Here is a 25,353-nt window from a genome sequence, read left to right as displayed (position 1 = left end):
CGTACTGTTGAAACCTATAGAAACCCTTTATTGTGTAAACTATTCTTACCAATAATAATTCAATAACAGCATCAGATGAAGATACATTGTAAACTGCTGTGAGGCTGAGATGAGTGTATTAAATAGTTTGCCTATGGAAGATATAATGAAGGACTCCCTAAAGAACACTGTCCATTGAGATAACATGCATTTTGCTGTAGAAGTAAAGAAAAGAATAGTTCACCGTCACAGAGTATGGATGTACATTGTTGATTTGGGCTTATGTTCCGAAATGTCCTAAACGTGATTTGAGTATTTTATTGGGTCTTGGGAACACAAATGTATTAACTTATATTTGTGCTGAAACTTGATGACTAATGTTTTTTTCTTCACATAATTAATGTTCTTGTACATCTGTACATTCAAGGAATGCATAACTGGTATTTGCCTTTAGCGCTTTTAGAATTTAGGCTTATTGGAGCATTTCAGCAATCCATTCCAAAGAGAAAAGATCATGTTATTTTGCCAAAAAAAATGACCAAATGGATGAAAATGGCCATTGGCAAAAGCTGTTTTAACCCAGAGTGTATACCTGGGGTTATCTTAATGGTACTACAACTTACAATTAGATATTTCAGTGTTTTGATCCATCCATACACTTAGATACTCCAAACTATTCATGATTCATCTTGTTTTTGTTGTAGCTAAGTCAATAAGTCAACTAATAAAATAGCTTCCAGACAGAATCAAAACATTGTCTAGACAGTGAGAACACTTTTTAAAAAAGCATTTTTTTTTTCTTTTTCTTCTTCACTTTCAAAGTTGTGGACATTATGCAGGATCTTTGAATACCCGCTGAAATAGAAACGGCTTATTAGAATGCACAATTTTACAAAATGCGCAATAATATAAAACCTTGATAACCTGTAAAAAAAAGCTGAGCAGTCTATACTGTGTCCACTGGAGAGCGCTCTACTCTGTGTTTAGAGACGCTGATGACCATGATGTGAAACTAAGGAGTCATCATTTTATTCAAACAGTGGTCTGCTTTTCCCAGAAAACTAATCCCCTTTTTTTATATTTAGCTCACTGCAGTTCTTGTCTTAACTTCTGTAATAAGTTACTGCATAAAAGAGACCAGATTTATTTTAAAGTAAAATCAATTTTCCTCATCAATTCATTAAAAAAAAAAAAAAAACATTTCTTAATTATAAAATTAACAGTATGTAGAAATGTAGCCGTATACTACTCAAAAGACCTTATTCAAATTTCCCCTCCTTGCAAAAGAGCAAGAAGCACACAAAGAGGAAGTGTGTCTGCATGTGCTCACACAGGATGAAACTAACCAGCAGCAGCAAGTGGCACTGAAAAAAAAAAGCCAAGAAGAGGAAGTGACACTGTTTCTCGAACTGACAAAGTTCAGTTGTCACAGTGGCGAAGACAAGGGCGTTTTCTGCTAAATATATTTGGATCTACAGACAAGGTAAGTCATAAAAAAGGGTGTGGAGGGTGTGTGTGTGTGTGTGTGGGGGGGGGGGGGGTGATTGAGAAGCTGGAGTGACAGAAAGGGAAAGAAGAGCTCAGAGCCGAGGAGAACGAAACCTTTAGGGCCTCCACATGCAGGCATAAGAACAGCGTGCCGTTATCTTCATGTGAAAATATTGTTCATTGTTTCATCCTTGTTGTTACTGCTAGCAACAGTGATTACTAGTATTTTGACAGATACATCCCTTTATCATGTCTAAGATATTAATTCAGGTGAAAGTTCATTTTGTTCTTCCTGATGGACAGGAGGGGCAAGCTGGTGGTTTAATTTTCAGTACATGCCACCTGAAGGAATATTGCTGGTTAATGTGGCAGATTCTGTACATCACATACATAAATAAATCGCATGTGAAGAACCCCTCTTATGTGGTGGACATATTTATTTTTCTTTTAAAAGTTAATGAACAAACCAAACCTATGTGCAGTGTAAGTGTCTTATTTGGTGGGACCTCTAGATGAATTTACCGTTAGAAACTGTATAAACACAACTAATTTATTTGTCAGACATAGCAGATGAATGGAGTGAATAGTTTCTCTTTGACAGCATGGCTGCATGGGACTTGACTGTAACCGTGGAGGAACTCGGCCCGGAGGCCCCTCCTCTCAAAGTTAGCGTGACCTCTGATCTTCATATCGGCGGAGTCATCGTCAAGATCGTGGAGAAAACACGTAAGTGTCCCAATTAGTCTTGATGACCTTAGTTAGTTCAGACATTAGTTTAGAGGTAAAGGTTTTTCCGTTGCCTTTTGTCTTTTGCATTCTACAATAGTGGGAGATGGAAGTGAAACTGTATACACTGTTGAGTGATGATACCAACAGAACCTGATAGTTTGTCAGCAAGCACAGAAAATGAGCCCTTTCATTTCATCTGCATGCCCTCCATCTTTGGCACCTGCCAAGCGCTGAGTCATTTCTCTCTGTCTACGTTACAGAGATAAAGAAGGACTGGTCAGACCACGCACTTTGGTGGGAGCAGAAGAAGCAGTGGGTCCTGCGGCCGTCCTGGACGCTGGACAAGTGCGGGATCCACGCTGACGCCCGGCTCAACTTCATGCCCCAGCACAAGCCCCTGAGGCTGCGCCTGCCCAACGGGGCCACCGTCCGACTCCGGGCCACCTTCTCAGCGCCAGTGTTCCGCTGCATCATGGGCATCTGCCGAATACTGAGTGAGTGAAGGTGGGAGTGGGGAGCCATTACACTCCATTACAAAAGGAGGAGATGGGAAAGTAGAATATGTCTCATGTATTGAGTCACTCCCACCTAATCCCTTCCCATGGATGTGGAGATGGAGCTCTCCTCAAGGAAATTAATTACCACAATGAGATTAGGAAAAAGAAATTATTTCAAGCGGCTTTGCCCAAACATTTGATGCCACAAATTGGATTTTTTTTTCTCTCTTGGTGATTCTCTCTGGCGTTTTTCAGATATCCGTCGTCCTGAGGAGCTGTCCCTGCTGAGGCCCTTGGAGGAGAAAAAGAAGAAAAAAGACAAATCACCAGAGAAGGTGTATGACATCACTGGTGCCCCAGTCTCCCCAGGTTTGTTTACAAGCACTAATCCAGTCAAGAGCCAATGGGACTCACTCTGACTCATACTAATTTAGGTGTGGTGGCTGCCACTGGATGTTTAAATGACTTCAGGATGAAAATGCACCCATTATGTCAGACTGCCTGGGCAAAGTCTTAAGTCTAACTAAAGCTTACTTCATAACTACGCAAAGTGCAAACTATTAAGTCTAACTAAAACTTACTCCATAACTACGCAAAATGTGTTTGTAAATGTAATACCATGAGAAAGATCATAAACACAAACATTGGTGGTGGGTCAACTAAAATGATGATGATGATGATTATGATGACAAAACGATGCCATTAGTTCATGCAGGAGAACTTTGCTCATACACTGACTTTGCACTTTAAATTAGAGCCCACTGAATGCATTAACAACTGCATGCTATTAGAACAAGGTTTTGTTTTACTCATTACTCATCTGCCCTTTCGATTCAGTAAATAAAATATCAAATATACATCTGGAAATGTACAGTTGATTGATCAGTGTTAATGATATAGTTGGCTCTGAACCGTTGCAGACTCTATGCTCACTCTATCAAATGGGATGCCTGCTCACTTTGCGCAGTCTGCAGAGTATGAGACTGTGTATAAGATGCTGTCTATAAGCCAGCCAGCACCTGCCCCGGAGACCATCGCAAAGAAATATCGATCGTCCAATGTTGTGGAGAAAGCTCAAGTGAATAGCAGGTTGGTATGCTTTAATGAGAGCCGTATGGAAGTGTAGTTGATTCTTGTTTACTGTACACAGTTGTAAGGTAATACTCTACAGAGATTTTGCAGAACTCTCCCATTGATTGAACACATCAAACAAAGTCTTGTTCTGGGAAACAGCTCCATATTGCAAAAAGAGGCTGTATATGGGCCCCAAAGCATGAACATGTGGAGTGTGTGTGTAGTGCAAAAAGAGGCTATATGGGCCCCAAAGCATGACCATGTGGAGTGTGTGTGTAGTGCAAAAAGAGGCTGTATGGGCCCCAAAGCATGAACATGTGGAGTGTGTGTGTAGTGCTTTCAGCTCAGTCACTGGTGGATGCACCGCCTGGGAACTCACAGCAGCATTTTTGACATGAAATATACTGTATATTCATGACATTTTTTGACATGAAACATGATTATATTGGAGGTCTAGGTGTTACTAATGACATTACCGGTACATTTCTGATTCTGCTAGACTTAAATTGAACAGAGACTTCATTAAGGTATTTAGAGACACACTACTATTTCATGTGAAAATGGCCGCTGTGAAAAAGGTCTATTACTGAAGAGACCTGATGTGTCTCTCTCCAGATGGTTGGACTCATCTCGCTCTCTGATGCAGCAGGACATCAATGAAGATGACAAGCTGATCCTGCGTTTCAAATACTACACTTTCCATGACATGGAACCCAAGGTAAACTGATTAAGCCCTGTTGCATGTATCAAATGTACTCAACAATGTTTTCAACATCCTGCATGTCTTCATGATTTTGCGGTTGTAGTATGGCATGCTAGTGTGATTTCTCAAATGATATGTGTTGTTTTTGAGAATGGATGGATTGAGGGAGTCTTTTTTTGTTTCAAGACGGATGCAGTTCGTCTAACACAGCTGTATGAGCAAGCTCGATGGGCCATTCTGCTGGAGGAAATAGACTGCACTGAAGAAGAGATGATGCTGTTTGCAGCACTTCAGGTACATATGATGACAGAAAAAAACTGTAAACACTTTCAACCTCTGAATACTTGTGTTTTGCTTGTGTTGTGCTTAGCATTTCACTCTCTCTCTCTCTCTCTCTGCCTGTGTACGTGTTTGTGTGCGTGCATGTGCGTGTGTGTGTGCTCTGTTTGTGTGCGATTGTGTTTGTGCATGTTGTGTGTGTATATGCGTCATCCAGTACCACATAGGAAAGGTTTCTCTGACAGACCCTCAGCTTACATCATCTCCAGCAATGGACGATCTGGACTCTGCACTCCAGTGTCTCGAGCTGAAACTGGACGAGGAGAGCGGCAGTAGTGGAACAGACATGCTGGTCAGCCTCACAAGCTTCCTCTTCCCCATTGCTCTCTCATAGGCCCCATATCATTATAATTTTCCTCCTTTTTTGTATATATTTTTTTCTTTTATTTGTTTTATCTGTGAAGCGACCTTGGGTGTCCTGAAAGGCGTTTTAAATACAATGTATTATTATTATGACCGCCGCGCAGCGATTTTTTATTTTTTTTATTTTTATTTTTTTCGCATGTCCAAATTTCCGTCAAGGATTCCCGGGACACTGTAAGACCGGGGTACACGAAACTTGGTGGGCATGTAACCCCACATGGATAGCATGGAACCTCCTGTTTTCGTTTTGATCTGTAGCCCCCCCGCTGGACTGGACCCCCTGAAAGGAGGGTAGGCCAGACACAGTTTTCTGTGAATATCTGGAGAACCGTAGGGTTTAGGAGGACCATTTTTTTTTGTATGTTGATCTCAAAGGGCCATGTCAACCCATTCCATAACCACTCATTTCATGTATAGCGCCACCTAGTTAAACACAAAAAAGTAAAAATGAGGTGTTGTAATCGCAGGTATCTGTGACCTAACATAGTCAAAACTGCACGAAATTGGAAGTGTAGGATCATTATGACACCCTCTGAATGCACGCCAAGTTTCGTGGAATTCTGTTCATGGGGGGCCACACAATAAATTAATTTATGTTACTATACACCAACTGGCCTGTAGGTGGCCGGAGACAGTTTTCTGTGATCTCGAGAACCGTAGGGCCTAGGAGGTCCACCTTTTTTTTGTATGTTGGTCTTAAGGGGGCATGTCAACCTATCCCATTACCACTTATTTCATGTATAGTGCCACCTAGTTAAAAATTAAAAAGCAAAACATTAGGTGTTTTCATCGCAATATCTCTGGCTGACATGGTCAAAACTGCACAAAATTGAAAGTGTAGGATCATTATGACACCCTCCGAATGCATGCCAAGTTTCGTGGACTTTCGTTCATGGGGGGCCTTACAATAAAATAATTTATGTGTACATTTAGTGACCGTACACCAACAAGGATTCCCGGGACACTGAAAGACCGGGGTACACGAAACTTGGTGGGCATGTAACCCCACATGGATAGCATGGAACCATCGCTTTTCGTTTTGATCTGTAGTCCCCCCGCTGGACTGGACCCCCCGAAAGGAGGGTAGGGCAGACACAGTTTTCTGTGAATATCTTGGAACCGTAGGGCCTAGGATGACCAATTTTTTGCGTATGTTTGCCTCCAGGGGTCATGTAAACCCATTCCATATGCACACATGTGCATAAACAGATACACACGCACACACATACATTCACAGTAATCCTACGTATGACACATACTCACACAGTAGACATATATACGCATGCATGCACATGCACACACACAGGCACATAAACAGGCAAACACACACATGCACGCACACACACCCACCCACATACACATAAACATAAACATGTACACGCACACATGCACACAATTCAAGAATTTCTCAGAATTATGAACAGGCAAGATGGGGGTGGGGTTGTATAAAATGTATATTACATGTGAAATCTATGAACTAATCATGTTTTGGTACTTGTTGTCTAGCAGATACCAGTGAGAATTGAGTGTGCATAATGCAATTCAGTGAGACAGTTAGAATCATATATGCCTTTCAGCGTGACTTATTTTTGTGGAAAACATGTGCTGGACTGGGCGGCGGTCATATTTTGTACCGCTCTGCGGTACATCTAGTTATTATTATCTGCAGCAGACTTCAAATCTGTCAAATGAAAAATAAAGATGCCAAGTTGAAAGTATGATATGTGTTTGTATTGTAATGGTTGTAATGATATGTGTTTGTAGGATACCATGGCACCTGCTCCAGAACTTCATGATTATTTGAAGATCTTCAGGTAAGCGATGTGTAATAATGACACCAGGGACAAACACAACAAATGTTACAACCACTCGATTAATGTTACAACTACTCATGTATTCACACACACACAAACACACACACACGCGCACACACACACACAAACACACACACCGGTAGATACACCTGTCCTGAATGCTGATGTATGGCCTCTAGGCTCAGTCCTCATATAAAATCTTCAGTGGACAAGCTGTACCTTCACTTTTACTGCATTTGCCTCATTATTGCAGGCCAAAGAGACTGACTCTTAAGGGCTACAAGCAGTTCTGGTTTACCTTCAACGACACGTCAATCTCATACTACAAGAGTAAAGAGGAGAGCTCCAGGGAACCCATTCAGCAAATGAACCTAAAAGGTAAACCTACTGATGAATGTAAAATAATATTCATAACTGAAAAAAGCACATTTATTATTTAAACTTATACATATTCAGAACTGTTTTTTAATAATTTGTACAGGCTGTGAGGTGACTCCTGATGTTAGCATAGCAGGCCAGAAGTTTTGTATAAAGCTGCTGATCCCTGAACCTGATGGGATGAATGAGGTCTATCTACGGTGTGACAATGCAAGTGGTCTTTTCCTCATTTTCCTAACCACTATAAAAAAAACATTGTCTCAAGGGATTATAAGAATATGAGAGTAAATGGTGAAAACATAGTAATTCATGCTAATGGTTTTGTGCCTTTATTTCATGACATACAGTACATACCCTGGTCAATACCCTATCATCTCCAAGGCACTTAAGGTCTTTATTATCATGGCTTGGTCATTTTTAACGGCATTAAAAACTCACACTTCAGCATCAAGACTTTGTCAGGAAGTCATACCACAGTGTATGTCTTAACTATTTATATTACTTCAAAAGTGACCTGTCTATTCACCTCAACAGGAGCAACAATATAGCAAGTGGATGGCCGCCTGTCGTCTAGCCTCTAAAGGGAAGACTCTAGCAGACAGCTCTTACTCCGGTGAGGTGGAGAGCATTGAGTCCTTCTTAGCCATGCAGCGGACCAACCCTGGGGCCGCCTCTGCACAGACCGATGAAAGCATCAACACACACAGTTTGGTATCACCACGATACCAAAAAAAGTACAAACCGAAACAGGTACTGAGTTATATGCCCTTCTCACTTTCACACATGCACACACAATCACACACACACACACACACACTCACATATACACAAATATGCATATATGCACACACACATACACACAGACACACGATACATGCATAAACACTAATACATGCACACAGTTGATGGTCTGAGTAAGCCCTTTTTTTCTCTCCCCAGCTAACCCCTCGAATCCTCGAGTCCTATCAGAATGTTGCACAGCTCTCATTAACAGAGGCAGTTCAGAAGTTTCTTCAGATCTGGCAAGCATTGCCAGACTTTGGAATCTCATATTTTGTAGTGAGGTGAGTAATTAAAATTATTTGGCTTGTAGAAAAGCAGTGTTATTTCTTGGCGTATTCTAGAACCATTTGCAAATTCTTGTAATATTATGAACCTTTTTTTAACCTGTCACATTTGGCACACTCATTTACAGATTTAAAGGCTGTCGTAAGGATGAAGTCCTTGGAGTTGCCAACAATCGCCTAATACGCATTGACCTCAGTGTAGGAGATGTGGTGAAAACATGGAGATACAACACCATGAGGCAGTGGAACGTCAACTGGGACATCCGTCAGGTGAGCACCTGTGTAAACATTTATAACAAGGCTCTACTGTATGCGTGTCAATGTCATCTATGTCCGCCCATATACACATTTTCAATATATTTTTTTCTTCTTTCTCGTCCACTTTTCATTGTTCTAGGTTGCCATCGAGTTCAACGGAAATGTAAACATTGCATTCAGCTGCGTGACTGCTGACTGCAAGATTGTGCACGAGTACATTGGAGGCTACATCTTTATGTCTACTCGCAGCAGAGAGCCTGGTGACACTCTCAATGATGAGCTCTTTCACAAACTCACAGGAGGCCATGAAGCACTCTGAAGGCCCTACATGAACATGACTGTGATTTTCTCATATCAGTATTACAGAGAATGGCTTGGTGTAACAACTCAGAGCCTCCAGCCATATTTTTATGTGGTAAATTATTTTGTACAATTGTAGTTCCGATTCATCTTGATTGATCTTGATTCCACTTTACCTCTGAGAGAGGAAATGGTGCAAGATTTCTTTAATTCAGCTTTGTTCAGCTGGAAAAATGCAGTTATAATGCTAAACAACAGGGCACTCAAATTGTATGAAGAAAATGTCCACTTAAAATGTACACATAAACCGTATTTACATACTCTGTAGGATACTCATGTGTTTTGTCATTTCATTTTTACTTTATGTACAAATAGACATATTACACCCACACCTTTCACCCACACATTTCACTTCCTAGTAGCCAAATAAATAGCCTAGGCTACATAGAGTAAAACAAACCACAAGTGTATCACTGCTGAATCAACCATTTCCTGTTTCCTGCTAATGAATATCTGGTTTGCTGTTTTGTATAAATGACAGTCATCTCCAAAGGGTTTGGCCAATGAGGTAAATGATGGAAATTTGTATGATTTGTACACCTTTGTAAATTAATGCAAAACATAAACAAAGCAACAAAGAAACACTGAATACGCTGAATGTGAATATTAAGATAGTATTATAAGATTATTATATTCACTGAGTTAGAACTAAGCAGTCTGTTAGTTATTATACAAGCTTAAATAGGGTGGGTGAATACACTACCATGATGAATGTAACCTCTGCATGCAGCCTTCTGGGCCTATGGTGAATAGCCAACCAGTCAGCCTCAACATGAAGATCAAGATCAGCTTAGATGTAGCCCTAATAAAATCACTCTTATGATGAAGAAGAATTCCATCACACACGGCCAAATCCAAAAGGCTTCATAGGTAGGCATAGGCTACTAATTAAGAATTAGCATCGTTTATGATAATAAACAATTATACTATGAATAGAGTAGATGCAAAAGCACTTATTGGAATTTTAAGGAATAGGTTGGAGTTACCAGCTGTCATAAAGATTAAGTTACTTCGCCATTATTACTTAGGCCAATTGTGAAACGCACATGCCTTAATGGTTAGGCCAATATTAATGTGAAATCAAATTCTGATTGATGTTGTTCAGTCTACATTCCTAAACATTTCAGCCGCTGCAGAGCCAGTCTACGGACGGAGATCTGAGTTTTTTTCCCAGAGTCCTTTGCGTCATCAGCTACGATAGCAGAACAACAATGGCGGATGCTTCGGTAGGATTATATGGAGGAATCGTACTGAAATGTGTTATTATTCGATGTATTGTGATTTATTCGACTCGTGGCCTTGCTTTAATATCCATAACTGTGTTATGTGTTCACAGGTGGATGTCGTCGAGGGCTGTCGGCTTCCTGTCCTCCGAAAAAATCAGGAAAACGAAGACGAGTGGCGTGAGTTCATCAGCTAGCCGGGTGCTAAATGTTAGCTGAATAGTAAAACAACTGTCATGGCTGACTAGCTACCATGGGTCAGCCTCTCTTATATAAGCGAATGGGACTGCTGTTGTCAGATAGTAAACAAAGCTTCGGCAGCTTGAAACGTGTAGTTAAACATAGTTACTAACACTTTGGTTTGTATTGCAGCAAACATAGCAAAATGTCAGTTGTCTAGTTAGTTGTTATAAGTGAATGCTTGGTAATTCAACGATAGTTCTTAGTTATTATTAATGTGAACATGAGAGAGAAGTTTATGTATTTCACATGTCAACGGCGGTGCACTAGTTGATGGAACGTTCTGAGTTGACCACAATTTCAGGATTTGAACACTTTCCTTTTGCAGCTTTGGCTGAAATTCTCAGTGTCAAAGATATCCCTGGGAAAAAGCTCTACTACGTCCACTACATCGACTGTAAGTATATTCTTGTTCTTGGTTTTCACTGATATATTGTTGTTATAGCCTACTTAAATCTCATGCCATACCTTGACGTTTCTTGTCATATTAGTCAACAAGCGTCTGGATGAATGGGTCACACCAGAGCGACTGGATTTGAAGAAGCTTCAATTCCCCAAGAAGGAGGCTAAGACCCCTACTAAGAATGGTCTGTCTGGATCTCGGCCAAGTTCCCCAGAGAGAGAAGTGGTAAGACCTGCCAGACCTGGACCCCATCCTCCAGCTACAGTCCCAACTGTAACTCCAGCTCCTCCTCACCAAACTACACAGACTCAACCACAGGTTTGGCAATATATTACCCCTCCACCCCCATATTGTTTAATCAGGTGATCAGTGCTACATTAAAACCTCTTCCAATCAAGTATGACCTGATTATGATGTGTTCTGACAAGGGGGGATCTGCATTTAAGTTGCCCAGTCCATTATAATGTCACAGGATTGGCTCACTTTTACAGAAGAATGGGAAATGCTGCAGAGGTCTTGATTCTCTGAATAAATTGATTTATAATTGATGCGATTACACCCATTTCTGAAATAATATAATGGTCTTGCCTCTGAAATGAGAGCATATGGCCACAGATGTTATTCCCTTTATTCATTGTTTGAGAGTGTTATTTCTAGTACAGAATAACCATACAGAGAGATACTCAAATTATCCCTGTGGTGATCTGTCGGACTCAGAAGTGATGGGGCAGGTGGTGCATTGATTGAGTTCTAGTACATCTCATTCTGAATCTGTTTCCTCGGTGCTTGTGGAGGTGTAAAGTAAGACTGTCACTTAACCTCCCTTCCTCTCTTCCTTTGTGTCCAAATTCAGAGGAAGAGTCTAGAAATCAACGTTCCAACAACTACAGCTCCCTCCAGAGGCAAAACCCTCCCTACACCGGTACAACTTCCACCTTACCCATTATACACCATGAGAAAATCCAACTTCTGAACACCATTTTAAAATGCAAAGAATGGGTCCCATTTGGCCATTTTAGATGCCAGTTTTACTGCTGTAGCCCTCAGTCTTTCGCATACACAATTGGGAGGTCTACGCTTTTGTCTGCAGCTGTAGTCATTGATTACAAAAAGATTTTTTAAAAAGTGGTAAGATAAAGACATGATTGATGGCAGGGCACAAGTTGGGAGGGATCTTTTTTGTTATTGTCTAAAGATGAGAAATACTTTATGGCACATTTTTATATCTGTGGGTTGAATATCTGTGGGTGTAGGTTATTATAATTGCATGTACTTTATATGCTTGTCTGTCTTTACTTGTATTGCCTCCCAATAGTGAATTAAGTATTGCTTTTATGTAATGCCACTTCAATCACAAAAAAAACAAGAAAATATTTGGCAGATCACTGAACAAGGAACCATTTGAAGTTGCAATGACCCTCATGTATTTGGAAAAAGCAGAGAGCATGTTTTCAGATGGATGTCTATATGTTTACCCTCATCTGTTGTCTCTGTTGGTTGGCTAACAGAAGAGAAAAGCAGAGCCAGTCTCCTTGACGTCACAGCCGTCCCCAGCAACAACGCCAAGTGCCACAGAGTCCCCCCAGACCTACCCACCCGTGAGGGAAGCCTTCACTCCCAAATCAACTAACCGGGAAGAGCACGAACCGCTCGCAACAGTACCGTGTCTAGCAGTTGGTTTATTATTTATTTCCCTTAGTTGTGTTTGCATGTAACTTTCTTACTCTGAATTACTCGAGTTTTGTTGACTTGTAATCTTACTTTTGAATATGTTTTGCCTTTCAAGAATGGAACCACGCGTCGCCTCATCCCTTCTCAGCCAGGGAGGAAGAGGAAAGCCAACTGTGGGGGCACTGATGAGGTAGCGCTTCTTACTTAGTTTATTTCCTCATACCTCCCTCTGTTTCATTAATATTTTTAATTTATGGTGTTTTAGTGCGTTGAATCCATTTGTCCAGTTTTACAGTAGATGCTATGTCTCATTGTTTTTTTATGAGGTCTTTTTCATTATACTCCATTTATTGCCATATCATCATGTAAAACTTTTTCATATGGACACGTCTGGAGCATTTTTCCTGAAAGTGTTTGCCTTGGCCAGTTTAGTGGCAGACAGTGGCATAGTGATTATGCAGGCTGCCTGTGTTAGGCTGAATTTAAACAGCATACATGTGATCAAAAGCTGAAAGTTCCTAAAATTCATTGATATAGCCATGAGGATTAAAATACCTGTGCTTTTTTGTATTCTAAGCCATTTAGGAAATATATGTTGGCAGACCATAATTACCTACTTCAATACACACCTAAACCACACTTTAAACACATGCAGTAATTACATAATAGCAACTAATTAATTTGACTGCAGGGAAATTATCCTTTTTATGAAAGTAATATCTTCCTCCCCCTTCAAAGCATTGTCCAAAAGCCTGCAATTCCTGTGTTTCTCTGCTAGATTATAAAGGTTTTCCAGTATAACAGCCCTCGATGCCCCAGTGTCTTTCTGCCATCAGGAGAGGTCCGTCTGATTTCTTTGTCAATGCCTGTTTACTGTGTGTTTGTTAGGGCCCAGGCTCTGGTTTATCTTAAGGAGTCAGTCCACGCAGTAATACTCTATGGGGGGCATATAGAATGCCCCTTACCCTGGGAACAAACCAGGGCCTTGATTGTTAGAGGTGTTGGTGCTTGATGCGTATGATGTTATTGCCCAACACTTGTAAGAAATAATATTTGGTTCGGAATTAGGGCATCAAAATAATAACAATAAGAAAGCCAGAGTTTTAAATGAAAATAAGTTTTAGTTGTATAAAATTATTTTTTTTTCTTTTTAAAAAGATATTAATTTTGTTCCCGTCCTTGCATTGCTTGTCCAACCAATGGTAATACTGTAGGATTCCCAAGACAGCACGGACGGGATCCCTTCGGCGCCACGCATGACGGGCAGCTTGGTGTCGGACCGCAGCCACGACGACATCGTCACGCGTATGAAGAACATCGACTGCATCGAGCTGGGCCGGCACCGACTCAAACCCTGGTACTTCTCGCCCTACCCGCAGGAGCTCACCGCCCTCCCTATCCTCTACCTCTGCGAGTTCTGCCTCAAGTACCTCAAGAGCCTTAAGTGTCTCCAGAGACACCTGGTGAGTGCCGTGCCGCCTTTCGGCCTTTGTCAGGTCAACAACCAAGTGAAAGAGGTATTTTAACTGTAACAGTATCAGCAAATAAACTCCATCTAATATGAATGACAACATCTGCACATATTTCCTTATCGTTGGTCAGTGTGGACACTGGTATCGTTTTAGTTAGTTATCGTCCCTGGAATGAACCGCTCTTTATTCCCTCTACTTACTAGCTCACTTTATTAGACGCTCTCTCGGATGTTATAAGCAGCAGTAGTGGTGCTTTGTGTTTGGTTTACTGTAGTCTTTTTGCAGTTTGTCTGTTTTTTTCCCAGACAAAGTGCAACCTTCGCCACCCTCCAGGAAATGAGATTTACCGTAAAGGGACCATCTCCTTTTTTGAAATTGATGGCAGGAAAAACAAGGTGAGCTAGAACATATTGAATCGGGGCATTGTCCCCATTGTCTCCATCGGGGCATTGTGTGTGGGGGGGTGGGGGGGGAGTTGCTATGTCCAGTTACTATGAGTCATCTGTCATTGTGTAATTTTACAGACATACTCCCAGAACCTGTGTTTGCTTGCCAAGTGCTTCCTGGACCACAAAACCCTCTACTACGACACAGACCCATTCCTGTTCTATGTAATGACTGAGTATGACTCCAAAGGCTTCCACATAGTGGGATATTTTTCTAAGGTACAGTACAGACGTTTCACTTTTTTTCTGCCAAAATAGAATGTAAGACTGTAGCCCTAATGTAGATTTTTCTTTGGTAACGGCGGTATTTCACTTGGGCCACTGGGTTGGATATTGCCATTATGTCTACTTTAGATTCCTTCACCTGGGTCTGTCCTTTACCTTTTCTAGGAGAAAGAGTCAACAGAAGATTACAATGTGGCATGTATTCTGACATTACCACCATACCAGAGAAGAGGCTATGGGAAGTTGCTCATAGAGTTCAGTAAGTCCACACATGCCTTCAAGAACCCCACACCTTACACTGAAATTCTACAACACACAAGACCGTAGTTTAAAAAACCAGAGCAGTATAGATTATTATGTTTTTGCTGTTAGAAAACTATGCATTTATCAAACACTTTTGTTGACTAAAGGGCCATTCACACCAAGAACGATAAGTATAACGATAACAGCAAAAAAGTATTGCTCTAGGTAATATGAATGGCAGGGTCCACATATAAACTTTAACAATAGCGACATGAACAACAATATTGTTGGGGATCACTTTCAGAGTGATTTTGAGAATGATAAAAAGCTGACCGCCTATCAGAATCAATCAAATTTTAGACATCACATTCATCAACACGAGGATACACTTTCTTTATCATTGGTCAGTGAGGATGTTGTTATAGTTACAATCATCGTTATAGTTATCGTTCCTGGTTTTTATTTAATCTGTTATGTTGTACCGTGGTTACTTAGGTAGCGAAGTTCATCTTAACCCTTTCTTCTTCCCCACCTCAGGCTATGAGCTGTCGAAGGTGGAGGGGAAGACTGGCACTCCGGAAAAGCCGCTGTCTGACCTGGGCTTGCTGTCCTACCGCTCCTACTGGTCTCAAACCATTCTGGAAATACTCATGGACCTCAAGTCCGAAAACGGCGAGAGGCCACAGATCACCATCAAGTATGTGTTCAGCTGTGTCCACTCATGATGCCCCCTTTAATTGAGGCTTGTTAATACGCTCCGATGTGATTTTTACGGTGGTCTGGTCATTTTTCTGTTCATGTGTGAGATAATTTGTCCAATCTCTTTCAGTGAGATCAGTGAAATAACCAGCGTTAAGAAGGAGGATGTCATATCAACCCTTCAATACCTCAATCTCATCAATTACTACAAGGTAATCTATAGCTGTGTGGCGGCCTAGCCAGTGTGTGGATGAAACTGCTGTTCTCAGAAGTTATTTTTGTGAAATTTATGGTCAGTATGCAGAGCATTACCTATTTCTTATGTCAGTGATTTGGGCTAAAGTGAATACCCTCATCTTACAAGTAAAGAAAGAAGTATGTGTCTCCTTCGCCTATCACAGAAGAGCATCATGTGTTGTAATGTAATATGATGCCCAGTAGGGGTCTCCTTTAGCCAAGGTGTTTGTAGCAGAAGGGCTGCCAGTCATCCAAATGTCCTGCTAAAACATCCGATTATATAGTCATATTGTATATATGACTTTAAACTAGTATTATGTAGTATTATAGTCTTGTATAGTCATATTAAGTAACCTGTTTCACCTAAAGCCTGTTTAAATTATTATATGGTCATGACTCATGATGAATGTGTTTTGTGTGCAATGGTGTGTGAGTGTGATACACAAGCCTAGTCTCCTAGTTAGTCTTACAAAGTGATGGGCAAATGAAGCTTTTGTGAAGCACTGAACCACTTTGAACAGTTGATTCGAAAATGGGTTCATTACTCGAAGCTTCAGTAACAGCGACCTCTCCCAGTGAAAAGCCAAGACTGCATCTAAATTATCCCGGCTAGATAGTGGACAGAAAGCTTTACTAGTGAAATAAATCTAGTGCACGCACCTAACCACCCCACCCCCACACATACGTAGTGCACATGAATAAGAATGGGATATCATTCTTTATACAAATAAAGATTGATCAGGAGCCATCAGAATAGTTTTCCCACGTATCTCTTACATTGTAATAAAAATAAATCGATACAAACTATGCTTGTCACAGTAGAGGCTACGAACCAATCGCAATGTTGTGCATTAGCCTAAAGTGTTAAAAGCCTACAGTGTGAAAATGCTTTGAGCGCGCTACAATTCAGACTAGAAACGAGGCCGTGCCAGTTGCAGTGGCAGCACGATCGGATCGCGAGGCGGTGGCGCTGCGAACCACTCAGGTGATTCATTCAGAGAATGAAGCAGTTTCTGCTTCGCACAGCATATGTCACGTGATTTTTCCATACCAAAGCAACCTTCGGAGCAGTGGTTCAAATGGAATTGTAGTTACTGGTTTGAATACGTATCAAAGCTTCAGTGTCAGACTGCCATCACTAGTCTTACACACAAACCGCCCTCGGCATCTGAAAGGTTTTCTTTCTTCTGTCTCATCTGTTCTGCTCAGGGTCAGTACATCCTGACTCTGTCTGAGGACATCGTGGAAGGACACGAGCGAGCCATGCAGAAGCGTCACCTGCGCATCGACCCCAAATGCCTGCATTTCACCCCCAAAGACTGGAGCAAGAGAGGGAAGTGGTGATTCACACCACAGGCACAAAAACACCACATCATCCAAAATGCATTTACCTTCACGCACATTAGTCCTCCACAACCCTTGTGGGATTGTCATTTGTACAAAAAAATCACATATCCAGCAGACCGTGACTAAAGCATCCGTTTAGTGTTCAGATGTATTCGTACATTTAAAATTGTTTCTTTGTACAGGATTTTTTGAATAACTTTGTGCTGAACAAAACTGGCAGTTTCTCCTTTTAAAAAGCCATGATATACTGTTACAAGAATGTAAATTTGGGTACTTGTACAGATGTTTGTCTTTTTTATCTGAATGTAAACTATGGTAATACTCTGGCACAATGGCTGTGCTCATTTTAAATTAGACAATTTTCTGTAAAACTGTGTATTAATCTTTATAGTTGTAAATGTGAACTAGGAACCGAATCATGTTTTCACCCTAATAAATGTATAGTCATTCAAATGTCATTGACGAGGTGGTTTTTTTTTTTAACCAAATAATTAAGTCTGGGTTTTATTGCCCTGGATTTTTGGAAGTATTAAGTTCAGTCCAACTCGGTATCCTCTTCGCCAGCCTGAAAGGGAAAAAGGAAACATCACTTGCTGTGAACCACTACAAGTTTGTTGTTAAAGATGATGCTAAAGATGCCCCCAGGGTGTAGCATTGTAGCTGCCCAGCTACTGTAGCTGTTGGCTGCAGCAACTTAAGCTAGGTAACACAGATTTATTTATTTATTTTGTACTGACAGTACTCTGTGACCACAACAAACAGATCTATGTGAACAATTGCCAGAATATTCCTTTAAGTTCCACCAGCTTTTTTCAGCATGAGCTAATTGCTCTAATAATATCTTTCATTAATGTGTCACTTAGGGATGACTTTACCTCGAAAAAGGTGTCGATAAGCCTGTCTAGTACAGCAGCCTGGGACCAGAATGTTTGTTGGCTCTGGTCAATGGCAGAAAGACGTTGCAGGTAGGAGCAGATCAACTCGACCTCCCTGCAATCAACATTCACAATTACATTGAAACATTTTATAATCCAAAACTTCAAGCAACATTTAATAATATAACAAAATTGAACAATAACAAAAATGAATCAAGTTAGGTACAAATACTTAATACAATTTAAATGACTGGCAAAGTCTGTCAACAAGCTCAATTTTCGCACCTGAGCTAGAGCTGTCATGTGATATGGGAGCACTGAGCTAAATCATCAATGTTTGCGCTTCAGGTCTTGTCCATGGTGTTAAATTAGCAAATAGATTTCACCTAGTTATGAAATTAGCATTAGTTAGACTTTAAGACTTCTTACTTTGCCCATCTTTCAAATTGGGGTTCTGTCTGGAATAGAGCTAAACACCAGTATAATGCCTCTATCCAGATGTACTGTAAATAGACACTGGTGGCACGTGGCAAGGTGCAAATTTAGCAAACAAAAATTTGTGAAGAAATTTATGAATCTTGAGGTTGTCTCAAAATCTTTGGTAATCATTGCTTTTAAACTGTTCTCGAATGTACACCATTGAATCAGCATTCACATGGATTGTGGTCAGCAGTAGTTTTAAAACATAAATGTTATCTTTTTGTCTGAACTGATTTTGTACTGCACTACTTGCTCGCTGGTTGTTAATGAGAAGTTAGATGACCATTTATCCCAATCCATGAATTAGTGAAACACACTCAGCACACAGTGAGGTGAAGCACACACTAATCCCGGCGCAGTGAGCTACCTGCTACAACAGCGGCGCTCGGGGAGCAATGAGGGGTTAGGTGCCTTGCTCAAGGGCACTTCAGCCGCTCCTACTGGTCGGGGTTCAAACCAGCAACCCTTACAAGTTACAAGTCTGAAGCGCTAACCAGTAGGCCACGACTGCCCCCTAAGAAGGTTTTGCAGTAAGTCAACAGCATCTGCTATCTTAACCTAACTTGTATTTGGCATACCTCTGGCAGTATTTTTTTTCATTGTAGGTCAGTTTCAGGGCCTCTTGGTAGAATTCCTTATCCGTCTCTGTTGTGACGGGCTTGGCATCTGAAGAATCAGGAAATATGAAACATTTCTGTTTCAGACATCTGATTTTCAATCTGTTTCAGTGAACATGTATTGTGCTACAGTTAATATACATACAGTATATTGTTTACCTATTTTTCTGATTGACTCCAATTCATCCTCAAAAATGTCCTGAAACTGAAAATGGATATATGCCTTATCTTGATTTCTCCTCAGTAACTGCATGTGGCGTTTAAGTAGAATATGTATAGTTAGAATACCTTCTGATACTTGGACAGCATTCTCTTCTTAATTGTGAGCTGGAAATTGTCTACTAACACAGCCATGACCAGACTAAAAAGAGGAGGGTGCATGAATAATTTAACTGTACTATACACTGTATAAAACCTACAGTAAAACAAAGGGCACCATGCATAAACTGTAGCATAGCCAATTAAAAGAAAAACCAAGACATAGGCTGCCTACATCTATGTAAAGATTTAAGTTTTAACACTGGTGACCACTTACTTAAGAAAAGTAAAGTACTCCACAACAATATAGAGGATGAGAAAGATGATGATGTGTGGAGCACCTTATTTCCCAGAAAGATACAGATACAAAAAACGATGTCAATACAGAGAGAATCACTGGTTCAGATCAATCCCACAAAGATGAAGCCCAATCCCACAGAAGCCCCCCATCCCTACCATGGTCCCGACTGATTGAGTAGGTTAAAGACCAGTCATCCAACGTCAGCAGCTGGAAAAGAGTGAAAATAGTACGGAACATGGTCCCAAAATGTCCAGGATCGGACTGGCTGAACATCTCACGGAAGATGACGGCAAACATGAGGAGGAAGGTGAACATGAGGATGATGATGGCCCCCATGGACTGGACAGACTTAAGGCACGTGGACACAATGGACTGCAGGTTTTGAAGGTGGCTGGAGGTAAGGGCATCGAAAGGCATTGTTCAAAAGGGTAAGTTGGCACACACTCTTAACAAAATACCTAAAATATCGTGGGTGGTAGAATCACTTACCGGACGGACCGCAAGACACGGAATGCTCGTATGACACGGATACCTTTGAACATTTTCAGGAGCTGGAACACCGAAGACGCTTTACTAGAGTAATTTCCCAAATGCGCCAAAGGCATCATGAAATCAGTCAGGCTAATAACAATAATCAAGAAGTCTGTGTGCATGTGGGGGGAGGGGGTTGACAATAAAAAAAAAAGCATAAGCACCAAAGAAATACTCTCTGAATATACATAAACATTCAGTACCATTACTATTGGTGAAGCAACCCACCAGCGGTATTCCATGAGTTCTTGAAGTAGATAAATCTCCAGACAATAAACTTAAGTACAAACTCCATCAAGTAGATTGCAATGAATGTTGCGTCAATTGCTGTCAAAAACCATCCTGTGACAGAGGAGGATGAAAGGGTGGAGAAAAGCTTTTGCATATCTTCTGACAATTACCATATTTATCTTCCTTTTCATATCAATTCTTCTTTAACAAGAAACCTTCTCTTTGGTGTCTGTTTATACTTCTATTCAATTCAACTTCATTTATAGCACTGTAACATAAGAATAATTCTCAAGGCGCTTCACAGAGGCCAGCTTGAACATGAACTTTGACCTCTCTAGCAGTAAGGTGACATGACATGTCTCATTGGAGTTGGAGTTGAGTAAAAGTGAATGTCTGCTTTTTACCTCCTCTCACGGTGACCATATCCACTGTCTGTGCCACCAGAGTGGCAGCATTGAGCATCACCACAAACAGGATGAATTGGTCAAAGAAAGTATCCTCTACGAAAGTGTACATGATCTTGTTGAGCCGACCAACCCAAGAGAGCAGCATACCATTTGCTCTCTCCCACCAGAATGGCGAGTACCTCAGCTCTTGGATTTTCCTCTCCTCAGCTGCAGAGAAAGCATATAGGGAGGCACAAGGGATTGTTGTTGACCAACAATAGTCCTAGTTTACACACTTCATAGTTCTGATTACATCAACTGTGTTTATAAGCAAAAATAGGCTACCCATATTCAAGAGCTTCTGTAGCTGTTCTTGAGTGATTTCACCGCATGTTGAAAACACTCTCTTTTTCGATGTTTGATTTTTCTTTCGTTTGTGCACTTGCGGTCCCAAAAAGAAAACAGGTTACTATTAGTCATGTCATGGACATACAGTCATTATAGGCAAGCCATAGCTCCCATAACATACAATCTAATCATTGAGATCAAATATAAAATATTTATTGCAGTTGACTTGCACAAAGCGTTTCTATAACAGTGAGTCACACTTTCTTTTGGTCAGTCACATACCTGCACTGGCCACCATCTGCCGATAGGCCCTTGATGCTGGTCTCTTCTCCATCTCTCTCACTCTCAGCAAGCACAACTGAGAGTAAACACAACATCCAAATCTAGATTTTTTGTTCTACATAATACTATTTTATGAAACCTGGACATAGCATGCGGACAGCTGTCTGAACAAAAGCTAGTCAAAACAGCCTTATCAGTTATTTAGTGCCATGTTGCAAAGACCATTCTCCTCACTGACATTTTGAACAGCTGTTTGCAGTGATATAGCTTTAAAATAATTAGACTATATTTACCTCTATCCAGTGGTAGAAAAACAGCAATCTGTTTAAAAGAATTGCATTTACCTATATCCAGTGGTTAAAAAAAAAAACAGCAATCAAACAACACTGAAGTTAGATGGTCATACAACCATACATGCCTGCAGCCATGTTGATAAACACATGATACACATTAGGGACTCACAGACATAGAACACCGTACCTAATTGTTCTAAATCACTATTACATCACAAAACTGCTCCTTTTCAAGTCCAGTGTCTGACTGGCGTTTAGTTGCCTGTTTCTCATGACATGTTCAAACTAGGCTAATAATCTCAGTCTCATTACCTCTTTTTATGCTTATTTACCCTGCAGTTATGATGTGAAAGATCATTGTAGAATTCGTTTTTATATTACGTAGCCTAATAAGTAATTATTTTTATACTAATATTTTACTTCACTGTGCTGTCATTTACATAGTTAAATAGCAGCCTATGGTTAAAAGTCAGCCTTTCACTCTTGAAGAAACGAAGTGTGACTTTTTATGTCAAGACACGCCTACCTTGAGCCTGTTTCTTTCTTTTTTTCTTTTTTTCTTTCTCTCTTTCTTTCGTTCTTTCTTTATTTTTAATGAACAAGCGGTGGCCATGATGATCGACCTTTTCATCTGAGAAATGAATATTAAAATATAACACATGTAGGCCTAGGACTATTTTGTGCCAGGCCTACTCCGGTCTTTTCGTGCTAACTTATTCATTTATTTATTTGGAGTGAAGAACTACATGAATAGACAACAAACTGACCTGGTATAATAATGATTGAAGAAAAATGTAACTTTTCACTCGGGTATTTGTAATGATAGGCAATCTCATCTCAGACCTGCACGTTGATGGACAGAAGTCCCTGTCAGTCAATAAAAGCGACAAATGGATGATTAGGCTATGAGTTGTCTAACAACACACATCCGATTAGTCCTGCAGTCAGCTAAGCACATGAACATATCTTCGAATGAATAAAAAATGTCGGTGTAGGTCTACCAATGCCTCTCTGAAAGTGTCTAAATGTAGCCTATTGAAAACTGTTCTGTTGTTTGTAAATGTACATTTTGTAATCCTCGAATAAAAACCGAAATGATTTGAACTAGGAAATAAGCACAGAATTGATTGAGACTTGAAGTGATTTTATTAAATACAGATAGAAAAATACGATTAGAAACGTTGTTGCTCTTCCTTTTTGGATTCACACAAAAACGCGACTAGTTGATTCACAACACACTTCTTCACAATGTAAATGGACATAAATCATACAAAAAAAGTCAATACAGTTACTTAAATAAATAATATTATAAATAACGGATAAATAAATTACGAATAAATAAATAAATATCTTTTGAACACAGACACAAACGTTTACATACTGGGTTAGGCTACATGCAATTTTGGGATATCGCCTGACATTATATTTAAATTTTTAACTTAAAAAAATGAATTATAAAATATAAAAATCTTATCACAGTACTAATTGTGGGATCAGTCCTTTTGGGCTCAAACAGTCCGTGATAGAAAGATCACCTGTCTCTTCTCCGTTGGGTGAAACTTGTTGATATGTCTTGTAAGACCAGGAGATGAAAAGAAATTGTCTCCACAAAACCTGCAATTGTACACACCGCCCTCGTGCACAGACGTCGGCTCGTTTGTTGGGTGCTGAACTGAACCGTCTGGCGTGTCTCTTTCTTTGCCCTGACCGGTTGGACTTTGCGCTGTCACAGTGGCCTCTGGTGAAAGCTGGTTCTGCGGCAGGCCACTTGCTTTTCGGTTGTGGAGAGCCAGGTGTTTCCTCAGGTACGCCTGCCGTCTGAACTTCTTTGCGCACAAATGGCAGCTAAAGGTCATCTCATCATCTGAAGCCGAGTCCGAGTTATGGGGTGGCGGCGTGAGACTTTCTCGGTAATTCGTCCCGTGACTGGATGCCGATGGTGAGGATTTGTTCTCTTCAGGCTGCGGGGAGACACTTCCCCCTTGTGCGCCCCTGGGTTTGTGCCAGCGCCTGTGCGAGGCAAGATTAGCGGGGCAGCTGAAAACTTTGTCGCACTCGGTGCAGCGGTACTCGACTCGCACAATGCGGGAACACTTGTGATGAGCCAAGCTAAGCGGGTCCGAGTAACTTTCTTTGCAGAGTTGACAAACGAACCCGCTCAACGGACTGCTGTTGGTGTTTGTGCTCTTTTTCGTGTCCTCATCTGGATCCTCCTTGATGCGCAAGCCCAGAACCGGCGACGTGGTGACCTCGTCCCGGCTGACAGGGCGCTTGTCTTGATTTGGAGAGCTGGTGGCCTTGCGCTTTTTGCCACCGGTCTGATTTTTCGCGCTGGTCGAGGCAGGTCTCTTCGCCGCGGCTCGTGCCTGTTCTTTACATATAGAGTCCAATTTGGATGTCATTTCGGGTAAAGAGGGTGTCGCTGGAGACCCATTTACAGCGAAGCTTCCCAGAATCGGTTCGGGGAAAATCTCAGTTAGGGATGGTGAGACCGTGCTGCACAGAGGCTCTGTGTCGGTGGGGTACTGATTATTGTACTCCGAGCTGTCTGGTCGAGTTGGGCTAAGGGATGGAGCATAGAATGACTCGGGCATCCCTCCGAAACAAACCCTGTTTGGTGTTCTTTGTGCGAAGCTGCACGCCTGCACATTATCCCTAAACAGATGGAAAGTCGAGATGCCAGTAACTGAGGGGAGACTTTGAGCTGGTTCGGAGTCGTCACGAATTCTGTATGAGACGGCACCTGTCCTTTTGGACCGTTTTACAAGAAAACCCTTTGGCATGGTGATGGTCGGGATTCCAACAAGTTTGTTTTGTTTTCGCCTTAAGTTCAAATGTCGTGCTGCCCAAAAGAAAGATAGAGGAGTTGTGTCCCGAACACTCCGACGCGATTACAGACATTGACACCCTGTCGTTCGACTCGTCCTTTTAAAGCCCCGGAGCGTGCATTGTGCATCGGTTAGGGCGCAGATGGCCCCAGTCCAGGCATCAATAGTGGGGCCCGGCAACATGATCCACCCGGGGTCTCAGATGAGTGGAGTGGCAGATGTCACACCCCACCCTCTCCCCCGCCTTCCTCTTTTTACCATACCACTCCTCGACCACTTGCCCCGTCCTTGACGGTCCCTCGCCATTATGCAGATTACACCATGCCACACTCCAGCCTTATCCAGCCTTTATTCAGCCTTCTCCTGGGGGACTCCATTCAACACACACGTGCCGAATCACCTCGTCCGTTCATCAAAACTGTGGAAAGAAAAGAGAGGGGAGAGAAGTGCTCCGTTTTAGGGGGGAGGGGGCCATGGTGAGTAAAGATAGTGTCAGCATTTAAGCAAAAAGTCATGAAAAAAGAATGTCCCCTGCCCCAACGCACCACCTCCACACACACACACACACACACACACACACACACACACACACACACACACACACCATTTATAATATTGGTTTAGATATTTGTGTTTATTTATAGTACTACCATGATATTTCATTCTTG

The 25,353-nt window shown here is 41.3% G+C and overlaps 3 protein-coding genes across 4 annotated transcripts; 2 read left to right on the top strand and 1 right to left on the bottom strand.

Moving 5' to 3' along the window:
* Positions 1–1,352: 1,352 nt before the first annotated feature.
* Positions 1,353–9,321, top strand: fermt3a (FERM domain containing kindlin 3a). The gene is made up of 15 exons (XM_076274044.1): positions 1,353–1,462; positions 2,069–2,193; positions 2,457–2,690; positions 2,949–3,062; positions 3,614–3,782; positions 4,383–4,485; positions 4,657–4,764; positions 4,967–5,101; positions 6,937–6,986; positions 7,240–7,364; positions 7,468–7,574; positions 7,899–8,114; positions 8,304–8,428; positions 8,560–8,701; positions 8,829–9,321. Exons 2-15 carry the CDS (start codon positions 2,070–2,072, stop codon positions 9,006–9,008), a joined length of 1,932 nt encoding a protein of 643 aa, XP_076130159.1. The 5' UTR covers positions 1,353–1,462; position 2,069; the 3' UTR covers positions 9,009–9,321.
* Positions 9,322–10,210: 889 nt separating this feature from the next.
* kat5b (K(lysine) acetyltransferase 5b) lies at positions 10,211–17,713 on the top strand. Of its 2 annotated transcripts, none has more exons than XM_076274002.1 (15): positions 10,211–10,275; positions 10,386–10,452; positions 10,841–10,909; positions 11,004–11,233; positions 11,769–11,837; positions 12,424–12,573; positions 12,702–12,776; positions 13,365–13,427; positions 13,801–14,049; positions 14,364–14,453; positions 14,583–14,723; positions 14,895–14,988; positions 15,510–15,669; positions 15,802–15,883; positions 17,118–17,713. In XM_076274002.1, exons 1-15 carry the CDS (start codon positions 10,261–10,263, stop codon positions 17,250–17,252), a joined length of 1,689 nt encoding a protein of 562 aa, XP_076130117.1. In that variant the 5' UTR covers positions 10,211–10,260; the 3' UTR covers positions 17,253–17,713. The 2 variants fall into 2 exon arrangements, with proteins under 2 accessions (XP_076130117.1, XP_076130116.1); XM_076274001.1 differs by having other exon boundaries at positions 10,212–10,275; positions 12,424–12,588.
* A 5,652-nt stretch (positions 17,714–23,365) lies between these two features.
* Positions 23,366–24,640, bottom strand: LOC143112725 (insulinoma-associated protein 1a-like). The gene is made up of 2 exons (XM_076274991.1): positions 24,545–24,640; positions 23,366–24,499 (listed from the first exon to the last, which is right to left on the bottom strand). Exons 1-2 carry the CDS (start codon positions 24,638–24,640, stop codon positions 23,366–23,368), a joined length of 1,230 nt encoding a protein of 409 aa, XP_076131106.1.
* Positions 24,641–25,353: the final 713 nt, after the last annotated feature.

The sequence above is a fragment of the Alosa pseudoharengus genome, unplaced genomic scaffold, assembly GCF_046254945.1.
Source record: "Alosa pseudoharengus isolate Yale_2024_CS ecotype anadromous, Long Island Sound unplaced genomic scaffold, YU_APseudo_1.1 YU_APseudo_1.1_scf_8, whole genome shotgun sequence".
NCBI classification, from domain to species: Eukaryota; Metazoa; Chordata; class Actinopteri; order Clupeiformes; family Clupeidae; genus Alosa; species Alosa pseudoharengus.
The sequence above is the reverse complement of the archived record's forward strand: the minus strand, read 5'-3'. Positions and strand labels throughout refer to the sequence as shown.